Raw genomic sequence first — 18,758 nt, 5'->3', positions numbered from 1 at the left:
AACACCCAGGTTGGATGTCATTTCAATACTGGAAGCCCTGGGAAGAGGGTACAGGGTTTGAAATAAGTAGAATAATCCCAACCTAACGTAATCTGACCTAACCTAACCAACCTAACCTAACCTAATCTAACCAACCTAACTATAGTTGTGACAGCGAGAGGTGGTGGAGAAGCTCGTCCCACTCTCTTCCCACTGGAATGCCTGTGATTGGTGGATGGAGGGATGGGAGGTGCATGGGTGAGGTTAGGAGTCCATTTGATGACCAGTACAGGTGTACTGTCTAATCTGGAAAGACATCTTCACCTGTCTGGTGCTATTCTCTCTCTCTCTCTCTCTCTCTCTCACTTTGTATGTACATATGTACGTTTTTTCTTAAAATTTATTGTTGTGTGTTTCCATTATATTTTCTAATCTCTTTTCATGGCATTGAAATACAAAGGAAAATACTGTATTTCTCATGCTGTACTGATACCAATCAGTCTCTCTTCATAATGCTCACTAAGTCATCTGTGATTCATCACTGTATTTAAGAACCTTAAATGTACTGTACCTGCCTCCCCTCTTCAACCCATCTCTCTTTCTCTCTCTCTGTCGAGCAAAAAAAGGAAACATAAGAGGGGTATAGATAAATGATTTGATGTAGATAAGTTTCATAACACATAAGGAAGAGGGACGCCAAAATTGAAGGCAGCCAAGAGTGTGTGTGACCTGAGGAGGGAGGCCAATTCTTGAGGGACAATTTAATCTGGTGTGTGTGTGTGTGTGTGTGTGTGTGTGTGTGTGTGTAATTCACCCGGTCGGTCAGGATCACTTGATGGTCGTGATCGTCAGCTTTTACCCTCCCGGAAGGGAGCTTAGAGCTCATATAGTCCGATCTAAGGGCAAGGCTGTGACCTTCACACACGCACACACCCATCCCCTTGCTCAAGGGGGACAGTAACCACCCACTTCGTCAGTGAAACTTTTCGCAACCTGAGCGAGGCGCGAACTCCCGTCCACCAGTTGGCAAGCGAGAACGTTACCACTGCACCAGCGAGCGGTGTGTGTGTGTGTGTGTGTGTGTGTGTGTCTCCCTCTCTCTATTATACTCCAGGACTCGTACACTCTGCTTCACGTCAGTAAAGTCATTACCGGTATATGCTATCCCTGCACTTCCACTGTCCTTCTTTCACTCAATTTTTATTTTCCCCCAGCTTTTCACTCCTTTCAGTGTCTCTTAAACGTAGCGTACCAGCGTACAGTGCCTCATTCCTTTCGTCCCATACTCTACCAACACTCCTCCCATTCTGTCTGTCTGTCTGTCTGTCTCTGAGAGAGAGAGAGCAACAGAGGGAAGAAAGGGGTTTAGGAGTTGCAAGTATGGCCAGGTAATCCCTTCGGCTCTCCATGAAAACCCCCAGGGACATGAGCGTATAGCCTGAGGGAATGTTTGCCTCTGTTTCCTCTGTACAGTATTTTGCATCATGCCTCTTCACCTCACCTTCCAGTCACTTTGTCTGCTTGTCCGACGGAATGCTTTGCTTTTGGTTTATGGTGTATACTGTATGTCCTTGCTAATGCTTGACTTCTAAAATATTAACTTAGCATACTGATGTACAGTACACTCGATCAAAAAAATATATTAAAATAAAAATCTTGACTCGGGTGAACAATGTTTTCACAATGAGCGATGCTCCTGTTTGTGTTGGTTTAAGCCAGTTTGTTCTGAATGAATGTTTCCCAGCCATATGGAACATAAATCTTTCTGTATGGTTTGTTGAGGAAAATAGCTGAGATTCACAAGCATGAGAATTTTACTCAAGAATACTTTCAAAAGTTTCTTCCACTGTTAAAGTGACAAAGATTACTTTATGATCGTGTACACTCATTGCACACTCTCTGTCTCTCTCTCTCTCTTTCTCTCTCCCCGTTCCTGATTTTGGCTTATGATGAGTACCATACTGTCCTTTCTAATGCTTTACTCTTTATATATTTTTACTAGCCTTTCATATTCTAGAATATCAACATGCACACTTGTATGTATTGTAATATACCATAGGTAATATTCTATGTATGCATATTAACTGTTGTAACCAATAAATAAAGCTTCGAACGTTGGTGATCAATTTGGTGATAGTACTAGAGTGAAATATAAGTGCCGTCACACCTCCCTGTTCTGCTCATCTTTGTAGACCAATCGGGGACGAGAGAAGGAAAGCCTTTTCCTTACTCCTTCCTGAGGGAGGCGCTTCTCCACCACCTCTTGCTGTCGCGAGTATACCTAACCTAACTTAACCAAACCGAACCGAACCTAACTTAACCAAACCGAACCTAACCTAACCTAACCAACCTAACCTAACCTAACCTAACCTAACCTAACCTAACCTAAACTCCCCCCAACAAGGTCTAACTTACTTTACTCTGGAGATGGTGGGTCAGACTCCACTGGCAGCACACCCAGAGATGCTTTTCTTGTTGCAACTGAAGTCGTATGTGACAGTGAGGACACTCCACCTCACTTTGATGGACGCTGTGCCGATGCAGAAAATTGACGGAAGCATCATGGTTTTGGTAAAAAGCCTTGAAAATCTCCTAAGGCTTTAACGCACATCAGTACACTGGAGAGACATGGCGGGACAGACTTTTGAACCTGGCGGAGTGCGGGAAACTTTGCTCATTGGTGGAAGGAACTTGGTTGATGAAGAGCGAGGGGTAGCTGAGATTGGCTTTCACAATTCACGTGATTCTAATGCTGTCAAGTTGGTGTAAAACATCATCAAATACATATAAAATGGTTTAAAATGTATATAAAAAACTGACAACAATGTAAGGGGGACTGCTGGTGGTAAACATGGCTGCATGGCAGCACGGCCCAGGCTCTTGCTGTACTGAAAGAAAAAATCAATAATCATGTAAACCGTTCATTTCCGAGAGCAACGACACATCCTGGTGAGTACAGCAGCATGAGGTGCATAGGCTGATAGGTAGAATAAGTTCGAGTTTTCTGTGGGACCGATACTCTGGTTTGACCAATTAGCCTACACTTTTGACACTGTCAGAAGTGGGGGAGGGTTTTGAAGATATGGGAAACTGGAGAGTTAAAAACAAATCATGATGAGGGGCCAGTAAATGAATTAATTTTATTTTTTTTAATATGGGGAAATCCTGTGCTAGACCTTCATAGATCAGATAGCCCTGCAAGGTGACAGGAGAGCACTACCTCTCCCAGCAGGGCAGCTACCCGTGCCGAGGTGTTTTCGACCCTTTGGTCTTGAGTCAGGTGCCCTACCACTGAGCCACCCTGCCTCCAAAATAAATGAATGACAATAACCTAAAATCCAAGTCCCCTTTTGGAAGCTGAAAACTGTAGGGGAACTCCTATGCATAAAATTTACAGTTGTACATTTAGACAGGGTAGTAGGGAGTCTGGGAATGAAAGATAAAAATGGTAGAGTGTTAGTGTAAACGGGAGAGAAGGTGAGCAGATGGAGAGAACGCTTTAAGGAATTGTTGGACATAGAGAATGAAAATAATGCAAGTATAAGTGGATGGGGAATGGCTGGGAGAAGGAGTGAGTTAAGAAAGGAGGAGATCAGTAGGATGGAAGTAGTAGAAGCAATGAAGGAAGTAAGAATGGGGGAAGCCTCAGGAACTGATGGTGTGTGTGGTTAAACACTGAAGCATGGGGGAGAGGTAGAATGGATACAGTATGGAAGATATGCAGATTGGCCTGGGAGGAAGGTAGAGTCCTGGAGGATTGGAAGCCAGGTATAAGTATTTCCCTGTACAGTGGAAAAGGAGAAAAAGAAGTGTGTGGTAATCACTGGGGCATTTGTCTTCTTAGTGTAATAGCAAAAATACATAGTAGGATATTTATCGACAGGTTAGGGAAATAAAAGAGGAATTAGTTGGAGAAGAACAGAGAGGTTTTTAGGAAGGGAAGAGGTTGCATAGATCAAATATTCATCCCAATGTCTTTAGTAGAAAAATTTTCTGGAGGAGGGAAAGATTGTATGCAGCCTCCAATGGATTTGGAGAAAGCAAATGACAGAGTGGATAGACAAGGAATGTGAAAAATATGAAGAGTATATGGAGTCAATGGGAAGCTGTTCAATGCTGTGAAGAGTATGTATGAGGATGCTAAGGCTGCAGTGCATGTGGATAGAATTGAGTGAACTTTTCTGTCTGAATGTTGGATTGAAGCAGGGATGTATCATGTCTTCATAGTTTTTCAATCTGTGTATGGATGGAGTTATAAGAGAGATACAAGGTAGGGCAATGGATGTTGGCCTGGCTCTAATGAAAGGGCAGTGTTTGGAAACTCCCTCTTCTGTTGTTTGCAGATGATAATGTATTGTTAAATGAAGATGAAGGGGAATTTCAAGGCTTGGTGAATGAATTTGGGAGTGTGTAAGAAACAGAATCTAAAGGCGAATGTAGAGAAGACCATACAGTATGTATTGTTAAGTGAGGACAAAGGGAAACTGTAAAGCTTGATGAATGAGATTGGGAGATTGTGTAAGAAATAGAATCTGAAGGTGAATGTAGGGAAGAGTAAAGTTGTGGTCTTCAAGAGAAATGAAGTCACCGAGTGCACAGTTAGGTTGGATGATGAGGAAATGGAAAATGTGAGTTCATTTAAGTACTGTACTTGGGTAGTGTGATGAGTAAGGATGGAAATTTAGAGAATGAAGTGCTTGAAAGGTTACAACTGGAAAAAAAAGTTTGCTGGTTCTTTGAAAGCTGTGGTAAGAAATTGGGAAGTGAAAAAGTCACTGCATGATAGTATTGTGACACCAGATCTAACGTATGGAAGTGAAGCTTGGACCTTATTGGAAGGATACAAGTCAAGAGTGAGAGCAGTGGAAATGAGTTATCTGAGAGGCACATGTGGAGTTACATGGAGAAACAGATCAACAAATGAGGAAGTAAAAAAGTGTTGTGGTGTGAATGTGGATGTGATAGAAAGTATTAGTAGAAATACATTGAGGTGGTTTGGCCGTATGGTGAGGACAGAGAGACTAACGAGGCGAGTGTATGTGAATGAGGTGGAGGGGGGGAGAGGGAGGTGGGAGACTGAGGATGAGATGGAGGGATGGAGAGGTGAGTGTGAGCTAGGTGGGGGGCAGCGAAATGGTGGGAGACAGGGCGACATGGAGGTGATTTGTTTGTGGCTGCTCCTTATGGGGTTGAGGCATCTGGCTATAAATAGATAGATAGATAGACAAGAGTAAAATGGTTTACAAGTGGCAGTATATGGATGATACAAATCTCATGCATTTTTTATCGTGGTATGTTTCAGGTATGGATTGATAATACCCAACAAGACGAAGAATACTGCCAGCTTAGGTACCCGCAAGCTCAACCCTCTCGTGGACTCTGACGATGAACTGGAACGAGATGAAGAATGTCCGCTTAACTGGGTCGAGGCCTCACTGAAGGTGTTGTCCCCTGTCACTTTTTTTTTTTTTTTTTTTTCTCCAGTGCTTGTGACTGTTTGTGTTCTGTTATTTCTTTCTGTGTTTAAATCAGATCATTTTTTGCACCTTATGCTGTTTCTTTGGTAGCACCAGAATGGTTTTAAGGAATGTATGGCATCTTCCCACTACTGTCACCACACCATTTTCAGTCATGTTCCTCCAGTTCACTTAGAGTTTGGTGCCATAGTAACCATAGCCTGGCCTTGTGGCCACCCCCCCCCACTCCTTGGGCTCCACAGGGCCTAAAAAGGGTAGAATGGGATTGGCCATTACTTTTTTTTTTTTAACCCCTCCGTGGCCGAAGGCCTGGAATTTTCCGTGCACACCAGGCCGACGCCGGGGCCATTTTTTGAAGTTTTGAAAATTGATTTTTTTTTTTTTTTTTTCTTGCCATATTGAAGAGAAAGTAGTTCAGATGCACCTAACAGTGCAATCCCAGCTTCCTAGATGCATTTTATTGCTTGCAATGGAGCGCGGAAGTTGCAGAAATATCGGCTACCGATATCCGCTGCCCAGGGGCGAGCCACAACGCAACTGGGCAGGTGTTGTTATTTTTTTTTTACCTCCCAAAACAATACAAATGGTGCTGAAATGTTGTGCATATATGAGATATGATGATATTGAATGGTTTCAGTACATAATCTGTTAGGAATGGCTGGAAAAATAAATTGTTATGAATACTTTTGCACTTGCTTTGATATGAAATATGTTTATGGTAGTTTCAAGTTATTTTTTACGTTATCCTTGTGCCCATGCTTGGAAAAGGGAGCAAAAGAGTTGAATATTCAGTTCTGAATGAGAAAACTGCACTTCCTCCAAGGTTAGACTCTGCCACAGGAGAATAAAGTGGAGGGTCAGATCCGATTAGCAATGTGGAGGTTGAGTCGCAACTTCGAGCTCCCACACCACGAGCATGGCTAAAAATAGAATCGTAATGCAGTTTCAGAAGTCTGATTATTAGGAATACAGATACAAAGCAGAAATAAATGAGTTTACAGACGGGGGGAAACGTATTTTTTCTATAATAACATGTTCATCTTCCTCTATCATTTTACGTTCATCTTTATCAATTTACCTTGTTATTTTCGCAATATATATTGCTGTCTCATAAACAGGGTGGTTGTGTGTGTTTTGCAAGGGAGGAAAAAGATTGTATTTTCTGTCTGGGTTGAGATAATGGGTGTAACTATGTGTTTTTAGGCACGGCCACGAGCGAAAAAATCGTACATCCACTGATCATGACAGCAGGTGGTGAACTGACAGATGATATGTGAGAGGGTGAAGTCAAGGTCAGTCTCATGTCCCAGATTTTCGTTCACTTCCCGAAGGTTTTCACAGTTTTCTACAAGTTGCACTGCATCAAATGATCCAAACCATTACAACAAACCTGAGCAAATAGGTTAAGATACCAAGACAAAAATGTATTTTTCACTTATTATCATGTCTTTTCTGTATGTGCCAGTATTGCTTCATAATCGTAAGCAGGTGGTTGTGAGTGATTTGCAAGAGAGGACAAAGATGATATGTTCTGCCTGGGTTGAGATAATGGGTGTAGTTGTGCTTGTTTAAGCATGGCTAGGAGCGAAAAAATAAAAAATCCACTCATCACAGCAGCAGGATTTGAACTGCTTAATGAGGTGTATGGAAGTGTAGTGTAGGTCAGTGTGAAAACGTTCAGAACGTTCGTTCACCTCCCCAAAATTTTTGCAGTTTTTTATAGGCCGTGCTCAAACGATGCCTGCGGCCATTGGTCGGCTAAACGTCATTCGACGCCGGTGGCCTTGGAGGGGTTAATCTGTTTTTTACTGGTACAGTAAAAATAATAATCTTGGTATTGATAAGATCATTGAAAGCTGATGCTTTACGTAAGAATGCGATATCCATTAAGGAATTGTCAAGTGTTTAGCATGGGACTCGGATTAACCATAGCACTAGTCTTTTTATGAATACAGGCCCCAAGCCAACAAAGTAAACATTGCGTGGTACGTGGAAGAATCAAGGGCTGAACTGATAGGCAGCACATGAGCAGTGCCAAATTGGTCTTGTGTGTGTGATCTTTTATGTCATTTATTTCATGAGTCTATACCTGTACAAAGTTAGATGCCTATGTAGCTATTGTTTATTTACACACAAACAGAAGAATAGTTGTAGGAATAGCAGAAGCATTTAGTGCATTCGGTGGAGGTAATCAACGGCATCATTGTTATCCTGAGGCTCGTGGGTGAGCTGAGGGAAGGTTCAGTAACATGTGATACTGTAACACAATAGAGGGAGAATTACTCAACAGCATGCCAACTGAAATGGACCAAACACTCATTCACTCACCATTCAAACCCCCAGTATTTTGTCTTTCTTATGGTCAAGTCCTATTTGTCAAGAGATTTTTTTACCTCTGGGGAGGCAAGGTTTATGATGGTTGAGTTGAGAGGTAGGATGGGACTGGAGTGTACAGTATTGGTGTTGTGATGGGGAGAGGTAGATTGAGGTGGTTTGGGCATGTGAAGAGGATGGGGGATGATAATTGGATGCAGAAAGTGAGAAGTGTTAATATTAGGGGTGGGGTTGTGAGGGGTAGGCCCAAAAAGACCTGGGACGAGGTCATTAAGTGTGACCTCAGGGTTAAGGGACTGAACAGGGAGGTTGCCAGAGATCGAGCAGCATGGAGAGCTGCTATTAGGTGACCAAGGCCGACGCATGCAAGCATGTTGGAGCCTTCAAAAATGAAAACGATTTCTTTCTCAAATGAATATATAGTATTGTTATCTTGACCACTCTGTGCACTTTACACACATCCTTCAATAGTCCCCTTCTCAATGATTTTACCCTTGACTTTCCATTCGCATGCCACACCAAAATCTTGCACTCATACATTAGTGTGGACACCAAATCACCTTTGTGCAGCCCTTCTGTAGCCTACATACTTATATCTCCATTGTAGAACCTGTCACTACTTCCTTGTGCTACTCTAATTTCCACTTCCTTTGCACATTTACAATACAGCATGCCCCCGTTTTATGATGAGGATGCGTTTGAAAAAATCCATTACATACAGCTTTCTTGTATATCGAGTCAGTTATAATATGGGTTCACTGGGGAATACTTATTTACCAAAGGGTCACCCACCCAACATAGTCAAAGAATAAATTTCCAGCTCACCTGAAGTGGTTGTTATTTCACTTCACTGCACTTCACCCACCAAAAATGTCTTAAAAACAAGTTCCCAGCGCACCTAAACTGGTGGTTATTTTGCTCCACTGCAGTTCACTTGCTACTTGAACTCTGTTGTTCAGTCAGTGACACAAGCATGCCTGATAGTAACGAGTGGAAAGGCTATCTTTGAACAAACAGATGACTGTAGACTTGCATGAGGGCAATCGTATATGCAAAAATAGTGACTGTATATCTATCAGTGAGGCTTCGTATGGGGTCATAATCATCACATAAGCAAAAATTCTATTTTTTATTGAAAGAAGATCAAAAAATTTTCAGTGTCATATAAGCAATTTATTGCATACAGGTTCATCATACAGCGAGGGTCTGCCATATCTCTCTTATCTGTTACTACACTTAGGTACTTTAACTCCCATACTTGTTCGTCACCTTCTCTCAGTAACCTTCATTTTGCTCTTACCTACAGTTACAGTCAAAGCATGGCACAAACATCAGAAAAAATCTGAACCAGTCTGCAAAGCTCCTGTTCTCAATTACCAAGCAACTCCGCATCATCTGCATACATCAGATTTGAGACATTCTGCACTTCACATGCTTTACTGTCCTCATCCTGTTCTTCTCAGTGAAGAAATGAATAAGAATGAAAGAAAAAAATTGTAATTTCCTATAGACTATATTCATTGAAATTCATCATCTTCATTCATTTATTCTGTGCCGGCAAAAGTCACACCCAGTCATGTGTATGCTTTTGCCCTGTTTACTTTTGTAATTCCACCTCAAGCTCAACACTTATGTCTGGTAAAATTAAGGGAAAATGCCTGTGAGAACAGTACTTTGTTGCATAATTTTGAAATATGGGTCTGTATGATATTACTGTATGATATGTGGTTCTGTATATCTGTGACCTTTTTTCAGTACAGTATTTATATCAGTGCAATGAAATCCATCCGCAGTTGATGTGAGCCAGGAGCCTATAATATTGTTAGGAACATCCTACAGGGCATATGCAGATAATTTAAATATAGATACAGTATTGAGAATCTGTTATAAACTTATCACCTCTTTATTTATTTTTTCTTCCTTTCCCATCTTAGCATGCACTCTATCAGTATGGTACCTAACTTCAGTCTTTCTTGTTTCTGTATATTTCTTATTCTCTGCAGTATGCATCCCAGATCAAAGAGTGGTCCAGCTATAGCAGACCCTTCAGATACGCAGCTGAAGTGTTCTAGGATGCTACGCAAAAGAGCCTGTGCATCCAGAGATCCATAGCTCTTTATAAATATGTAATGTTTTAACCAGCTCTTAGGCCTGTGACCCCCAACTTGCTTACTGAAGATCCTCTGTGACCCCAACTAAAATTCTGTCCGAGGGCACAGCCTGCTATATAGGGGTAGAGCATAGGACAGTGACGGTAGAGAGATTTAAAAGAATTTTAAAAAGTGGAAAATGATCTTCGTGCAGGTAGTTTCATCCATCAAGGTCCCCTTTCTGAAACAACACTTTGCAACCTACATAATTTTTCATGCAATAGACGTCCGTGGTATTGCTTTTTTTGACAATGTAAGGTGATTCCATGCACATAGAGTTCATGTGTCATGGGAAAAGCTTAGCATCACCAGTGTTTACCCTGTTTTTTTTTTTTTTTTTTTTTTTTTTTTTTTTTTTTAAAGACCTCATTCATATTTTATAGTGTGTGCTTATTACATCCATTGATTAAATGGTTAATTAGAAATTTCATGAAGCAACCAAAAACTGTGCGCTTCACATTTACAAACTGAGCCATCCCTGCAACACATAAGACATGAGAGTGCAATATATGGACCACCTTGCACAACTTACCATTGTTTTATGATGATGTGTTTGAAAAAATCCATTGCATAATTATTTATCGTATATTGTGTCAGATCATAACATGGGTTCAATGGGGATATGTTCTTGGCCATGGGTCACCCATCTAATAAAGTCTAAAAGCAAGTTTACAACTCACCTAAACTGGTTGTTATTTCACTTCACATTTACTTGCTACCTCCTACCATAAATAAATTTTAAAAGTTTCCAGCACATCTGTACTGGTAGATATTCTACTCCACTGTAGTTTATGTGCCACTTGAACTCCAACACCACACCATTGTTCCATCACTGACACTAACACTCCTGATAGCGATGAGTGGAAAGGCCATCTTGGAACAAACCAGTGACTGTAGACTTGGGTGATGGTGATCATATAAGCAAAAATAGCAATCATATATTGACCAGCAAGGTTTCGTATACGCCATATCGTTTATAAGGGCCTCGGTTACCTAATGGTGGCTCTTGATGTTACTTGATCTCTGGCGGCCTCTCTGTTCAGTCCTTTATCCCTGAGGTCACACTCCACAACCTTGTTCCAAGTCTTTTTCGGTCTGCCTCTTGCAACCCTACTCCCAGCATTCACGCTTTTCACTTTCTGCGCCCAATTGTCATATTCCATCCTCTTCACATGTCCCAAACTACCTCAATCTGCCTCTCCTCACCACAGCACCAATACACTCCAATCCCATCCTTCCTCGCAACTCTTTAATTGTACACTAGCCCCCCCAGGCTGTGCATTCAAGGACGCACCACACATCCATCTAATCATTGTCATTTCTGTATGTTTGAGTTTACAAGTATCCTCTTCCTTTACAGCCAAGGTCTCACTACCATGCAGCATTACACTCCTGACACATGCCACATACTGAGATCCCTTAGGATGGAGGGAGAGCTCTCTCAGTGTCAGGAGAGGCATCAGCTCCCTATCTTCCCCCAACCACTCCTTACTCTCGTCACAGAGCTAGTTACAGCTCCACCTCCAGCATGTAACATGTCCTTCAAATAACAAAACTCATCCACACACTAAAGAGACTCATCAGCAAGATCAATCCTTTCACGCGTGACAGTGTCTATAAGCTTTCCCCAACACACTGCACACACGAAATCGTATCTCTGACTGGGGTAAAAATAATCTGGTTGTTTTTAATGCATCAGAGACTCAGTTTTTACACCTATCAATCCGACAAAATCTTCCACAGCTATACCCGCTAATGTTTAATAATATTCAGCTTAATCCTGCGTCATCCTTGAACATGCATGGGGTTTCATTTACTTGGGACTTATCTTGGAATGACCATATTACATCTCTTGTAAAATCTGCTTCCAAGAGATTAGGTGTGCTAAGCCAACTCCGTTCCTTCTTTACATCTGCACAATTGTTGACTCTATACAGGGGTTTTATCCGCCCCTGTGTGGAGTACAACTCTCATGTGTGGGGAGGCTCCCCACATACAGCTCTTCTCAATAGGGTGGAGTCAAAGGCTTTTCGTCTCATTAACTCTCCTCCTCTTACTGGCTGCCTTCAACCTCTTTCTCTTCACCGCATTGTTGCATCGTTATCTCTTTTCTATCGCTACTTCAATGGTCACTGCTCCTCTGAACTGTCTGCATGCATTCCTCTACCTCTATGATGGGCGCTTAGCACCCATCAAGCATGAAACTCTCATCCCTTTTCTGTCCAACTCTCAAATGCAAGAGTTAACCGTTACTCACAGTCCTTCATTTATGCAACAGATCAACTCTGGAACTGTCTCCCTTATTCTGTATTTCTTGCTTCCTATGATCTCCAGTCTTTCAAATGCAGTGTGTCCAGGCATCTCGAAATGAATGGATCTTGAATTTGGCTTTCTCTTGTATTTTGTTTTTCTCTTGGAAGGAACAATAATTGCAGGCTTGTGGCCTTTGGTTCCTTCTTCCTCGCATAAAAAAAAAAAAATTCCAGTCAGCATTAATACCACTACGATTTTCTGAACCCGCTTATCTTACACATTGCACAAGATGGTGTTACATCCCACACTCTTGTGGCAAACAGCACTTGGCCACTCTCTCTCTTTGACAGTACTGCCACCAACCCTAGATACCATCACCTTTCTGTTATTTGCATTTACTCACAAGCCCTTGTGTCCCATACCACCTCTGCACCTCTTAAATCTTTCCTCCACCTCCCTTCCATTCTTTGCAGTCAACACCAGATCATCAGCATACAGCATCTCCCATGGGAGTCCTTTTCTGCAGTCACATGAGAGGGCTTCAAGCACCCTGATAAATAATAAGGGGCTCAAGACTCACCCCTGGTGCACACCAACATTCATGGAAAATGGATCATCCAAATCTCAGTTCACTCTCACCTGGGTGTGAGCACCCACATACATAGCCAGAACCACGCTAACCTACCACTCCTTGATGCCAAGCTTTATCCTTGCCCACTTTGCCACCTCTAGGGACTCTGTCAAAGGCCTTCTTCAAAAGAACAAGAGCAAAGTACAGAGCCCTTTTCATTCCTATATATTTTTCCTGATGCTGTCGGACAGTGAACATGGCATCAATGGTACAGCAAACCCTCGATATACAGTACAGAGCCCTTTTTAACGATTTTCGATTTTAGCAACCACCTTGAGCTGGCTGAATGTTATGTTAACCCTATGAGATTCCAATGACTATTTCGATCGTCATTTAACCCTTTAACCGCGGGTGTCATTCCAGAATGACGTTGCAAAAACTGGACCAAACCGCGGGTGTCATTCTCGAATGTTTGTGAATATTTTGAATACCCCGCGTTTTTTCCGTGCGCCAATTGTTTCAAAAGAGAGTAGCTATTAAGTTCTTTCACTCCAGCCGACCCCCACCTCCCTCTTCCCCCCCCTGGGGCCCCACCTCCCACCCCCTGGGCCCCCCACCCCACCCCGGACCAAACACGGATCAGTATCTGTCCAGCTGTGTGAGTGACAACACTGCTGATGTGATAGTGAAGTGCAGGCAATTACAGTGCCTTTTACCTGCCTTAGTGAACACAGAGTGGGTGTTTATCGTATGTGCAGTGTTCATATATGTTTATAGTATTATTATCAGAATGAGGTTGGCATTTGGTAATGGTGTGTGAGCGAAAAATAGTGATTACAACACCGCTGATATGGCAGTGAAGTGCGGGCAATTACAGTGCCTTTTACCTGCCTCAGTGAACACAGAGTGGGCGTTTATCGTATGTGCAGTGTTCATGTATGTTTATAGTATTATTATCACAATGAGGTTGGCATTTGGTAATGGTGTGTGAGCGAAAAATAGTGATTACAACACCGCTGATGTGGCAGTGAAGTGCGGGTAATTACAGTGCCTTTTACCTGCCTCAGTGAACACAGAGTGGGTGTTTATCGTATGTGCAGTGTTCATATATGTTTACAGTATTATTATCAGAATGAGGTTGGCATTTGGTAATGGTGTATGAGCGAAGGTAATGGTGTGTGAGCGAAAAATAGTGATTTTACACCCCTCACTTCTAATGGCACTGCCCGTCCTGTGAAAGTCAACAAAGTCATGAAACCTACATCAATGGAAAGCTGAAGGTTAGTACTTTCTAATGGTACCTTATTTTTTTCTCTAGCTTTATTCTGTGCAGAGTTATTAAGGTTTAAAGGTTTGTTTACATTTGGCTGAAACCCCCGCGGGAGAGGACAGTCAGACCAAAACAATACCCGCGGTTAAAGGGTTAAAATCCAACCTCAGAGATTCAGATGACGCTTTTAATCATCATTTTAAGAAACTTTTGTAAAATATTCACCATAAATTGTGTTTACACATCATAACAAAGAGGCTTGAGCATGATGTCATGGAATGGTTGCTCTATGTGTGGCAGTACTGCATAGCTGGTCTGACTCATGGCTTTCATTCTTTATAACTTCATTCTTGGTGAATATTTTTCTACAGCAAGGTATAAAATATTTGGTTTTTGCCTCCAACTCTTCATTTTGACTTTTTATTTTCTTTGTTTTCCATTTATGAACATATTACGATAAAGTACAACTCTTCAGCTTCAAAATAACACCAAACCAGCATCCTATCATAAAAAGTGTATTTACACTGACCGATCAAAGAAAAACATCGCGAAGCTAATATGTGACCGAGACTGAAATAAAATTGTGCATCTCTTTCCTTTCACTGTACTGCACAATGAAATTCAAAAATTACCATAATCTAAATATCATTGTTAACGTCTCTATCTATCTATTGCCAGACGCCTCAATCCCGTTTGGGGTGGCCACAAACAAATCGCCTCCAAGTCGCCCTGTCCCCCGCCATTTCACTGCCCTGCTCCCAACTCACACCCCCCTCTCTCATATACCTCTCTACCCCATCCCTCCATCTCATCCTCGGCCTCCCCCTCCCTCTTCCCCCCTCCACCTCACTCACATACACTCTCTTCGTCAGTCTTTCACCCTCCATCCTCTCCACATGGCCAAACCACCTCAGTGTGTTCCTCATAACGCTGCCTATCACATCCACATCCACACCACAACGCTCCTTTATATCCTCATTCGTCAGCCTGTCTCTCCACATGACTCCACAGGCTCCTCTTAACCCGTACAGCGTCGCAGTGGTATATACAGTACTTGTCAAAAGTATTCAGCGTTGTCCGCCGGGCGCGCAATACTTATGGCCCAAAAAGAATCACCCATTTTGGGGGGTAAGAATTGAGCCACAAGTTTGAGCTCCGAGCTTGACGTCACGGTAGCCTGAGGCCTTCCGACACGCTGGTTGGTTCCCGCCTCAGTCGCCCACGGGCTGCCTGAGAGAGAGGAACTCCGCTGAGTGTCCCTCTCAAATTGCGCCATTTTTTACCGAGTGTCCCGCAGTGTTTTGGCCTTCAAAACTTTGTTATGGCACCTACCCGTGAACTATCGAGTGAAATCATATCCCAGATCATTGCTCTAAAGGAGGCAGGCCACCAGACAAAGGAAATTAGTGAATTGGTTGGTGTGGCACGATCGACAGTGCGTTGTTGGTGTGCGCGGTTTCGGGAGGAAAACAGTGGTGAAGTTCCCACAAAGAAACTGAGGTCTGGTAGGCCTAGGAAAACTTCCCCAAGGTCTGTTAATGTTTTAAAACGTGCAGTGGAGTTTAATCCTCGTGTGAGTGCAAGGAAAATTAAGGAGAGCAACCCGGAAGTGTTTGGTGAGGTGTCAGTGAGAACAGTGTCTCGTAGGGTGCATGAGCTTGGTTACACAAGTCACAGGCCTGTGAAAAAGCCTCTTCTCTCTAGCAGCCAGAGAATTCGTAGGCTTGCCTTTGCTAATAAATATCTAAATTGGGGTGAGGAGCAATGGTTGTCAGTGTTGTGGTCTGATGAGGTAACGTTTAGTGTTACCTGTAACAGAGGAGCATGCAAAGGTAGTGACCCACTTGACCCAAGGTATGTAGAAAGCACAGTTAAACATCCTGATTCACTCATGGTATGGGGTTGTTTCTCAGGGAAGGGTTTGGGGAAGCTTGTTGTACTTCCCAAGAACCTCAGAGTAAATCAGGATGTTTACCTGGAGCTTCTGTGTGATCATTTACCAGACTCCTTCGAGCTAACAGGTGCACGAGTGTTTCAGCAGGACGGTGCACCTGCTCACAAGGCCAAATCGGTCACCAATTGGCTTCGTGACTGCGAGGTATCATTCATGACAGACTGGCCAGGAAATAGCCCAGACCTCAACCCGATTGAAAACCTCTGGTACCTCGTAAAGAAGAGTCTCCAAGGGAAGGACGTGAGCTCTCTGCCTAAGCTGGAAGCCGCCATTCGTGACTCCTGGGACAAAATACCCCTCCAGCACCTCAGGAGCCTCGCCCTTTCATTGCCAAGACGTCTCAGGTCCGTGAAGAAACGTAAAGGCTACCCTACGAAGCACTAAAGGTAAATAAAATGTATTATTTATATGTTTTTTCAATGTTGAAAGGTTTGTTTCTCAGGAGGGACGCAGGGCGCTCCATACTTCTGACGAGCACTGTATACCACCTGAGCTCCCAGTGACTAGAGCGTCGCGGTGGTATATATACCACCTCATATTCACGCACTTGTAGTAAGTCTTTACATGTCGTGACAGTGTGAACGCGACCTTCTATGAACACCATTGTTTCATTCCACTGTCTCACTGTACAACCTGACCCCTCCAGGCCTCCCTTATCCCCTCCTTGGCCTACCTAGGCCATCACTCTGAGTTGAGCTTTTACGCTGTCAAGATGTCTCAAGCTCGTCGTTCTGGTCTCTCCCAAGAAGAAATAGACAAAGCTCTAGACGATACTGTATCGTCTAAGATGAGTGAAAGTGTGGTATATGCTGATAGCGATGCATCATTAGTGGATAGTGATAGTGAGGATGAGTATTTACCTCCTAATAACGAAAGTGAAACATCAGAATCTAGTGGTACTGGCAAATGAGTAGAACTGATGAAAGGTGAAATAACTTTACCAACAGTAACAGGGGTTGTTTATGTAAGCATTGAATACGAAAATGTAAGCCTAGAATTGTCATAACTGCATTTTTATTTTCCCCCACCAAATATACGTAAAATCTCTGAAGTCTACGGGATGGGAATGAAAAGTAAGCATTCTTATATACGAAAAAAAAAAAGTATTTCCTTGTGGATTTGAGTGACTTGATCTGTGAAACTCATGTTTTTTTTTTTTTTAACCCATTTATTAGTATTCCTTTTTTCCAAATACCTTACTTTTCTGTTACAGTAACTTTTCTCTAATTTCTATACCTTTCATCTGCATTTTATGTTACATTTTTATGCCTACAATATATAATATATCAAGATATGTATATTTTGTGAATAGTTTAGTCTGTTGTAAGTATTTTGGTATCTTAGACATGTGTAGTAAATGGATAAGGCTTACGAAAATCGTTGTTGACTAGCCGCGACCGAATTACGTAAGGGCTGTAAAACTGTATGGGGGGGAAAAACGTAATTTTCGGCAATGCCCGACAAGGGAAAAAAAAACAATCTTCGAGTTGAAAACGAACGTTTTCATGAATGAAACTCATGTTTTTTCAGCATTTCTGACCCATCTAGCCAATAAAAATTTTTTCCATAGTCCCGACGCTGGGCGTGTACATATAAGCCAAATCGGCCGACGCTGTACGGGTTAAATAACTCATTTCCACTGCTCTCACTCTTGACTTGTGTCTTCCAACAATGTCCAAGCTTCACTTCTGTACGTTAGAGTTGGTATCACAATACTGTCATGTAGTAACTTTCTCACTTCCATGCTCACTTCCCTGTTTCTTATCACTGCTTTCAAAGAACCAGCAACCTTTCTTCCCTGCTGTACCCTTTCAAGCACTTCACCCTCCAAACCTCCATCCTTACTCATCACACTACCCAAGTACTTAAACGTACTCACATTTTCCAATTCCTCACCATCCAACCTCGCTGTACATTCACTAACTTCACCTCTCTCAAAGACCATCACTTTACTCTTCCCTACATTCACCTTTAGATTCCATTTCTTACACACTCTCTCAAACTCATCCACCAAGCCTTGCAGCTCCCCTTTGTCTTCACTCAACAACACAGTATCATCTGCAAACAACAGTACAGGGAGTTTCCAAACACTATCCTCTCTCACCAAGGCCACTCCAACATCCACTACCCTACCTTGTACCTCTTTTATTTCCCCATCCATGTACAGATTGAACAGCCATGGTAATGGTAATTTATTGTATTTTTGCATCGTTTAAACCAAATTTACATATCTTTACTCGTTATTTTTTGCCGAATATTTTTGTACAGCAAGGTATAAAATTTTTGCATTTTGCCTAACCTCAGCTCATCATTTTGACATTTTATTTTCTTTGTTCTCCTTTTTTGAACATACTACAATAAAGTACAACTATTCACCTTTAAAATGACACCAAAATTAACATTCTATCAAGAAAAGTGTATTTACACAGAGCGAGCAAAGTAAAATATCGGGCCGCAAAGATGTGGGTCATCGTGAATGGCTAATCTGCCCGGCCCAGAAACCTGATAGAATTAATTTAATGAATTTTTGTTCTGTGAAAGAATGGATACACGGGAAACACTGACCAGCATGGTGTCCCTACACACACACACACACACGCACGCGTGCACTGCATTCTGCTGAATGCTGCATCAGTCTCTGGGTGACCAATATTGCGAGAGTACCCATAAATAGAGCATTCATTGAGAAAAAGAGCCATTTAGATCTAGCTGTATGTTACTGTTTATGACTGTACGGGCGAGTGATGCTCTATACTGTATTTAACGATCT

The 18,758-nt window shown here is 42.3% G+C and overlaps 1 protein-coding gene across 1 annotated transcript in view; it reads left to right on the top strand.

Moving 5' to 3' along the window:
- Window positions 1-2,607: 2,607 nt before the first annotated feature.
- The window catches only part of LOC145401271 (uncharacterized), a 68,771-nt gene continuing 52,620 nt past the window's right edge, over window positions 2,608-18,758 (top strand). Inside the window, exons 1-2 of the mRNA XM_080273601.1 lie at window positions 2,608-2,738; window positions 5,282-5,420. Coding sequence (XP_080129727.1) covers window positions 2,608-2,738; window positions 5,282-5,420 — 270 coding nt within the window. The remainder of the gene's footprint in view (window positions 2,739-5,281; window positions 5,421-18,758) is intronic.

Source organism: Coenobita brevimanus, chromosome 6, assembly GCF_032717465.1.
Source record: "Coenobita brevimanus isolate Jiangsu-jjx chromosome 6, ASM3271746v2, whole genome shotgun sequence".
Taxonomy (NCBI): Eukaryota; Metazoa; Arthropoda; class Malacostraca; order Decapoda; family Coenobitidae; genus Coenobita; species Coenobita brevimanus.
This window is presented reverse-complemented; position numbering and strand designations above follow the sequence as displayed.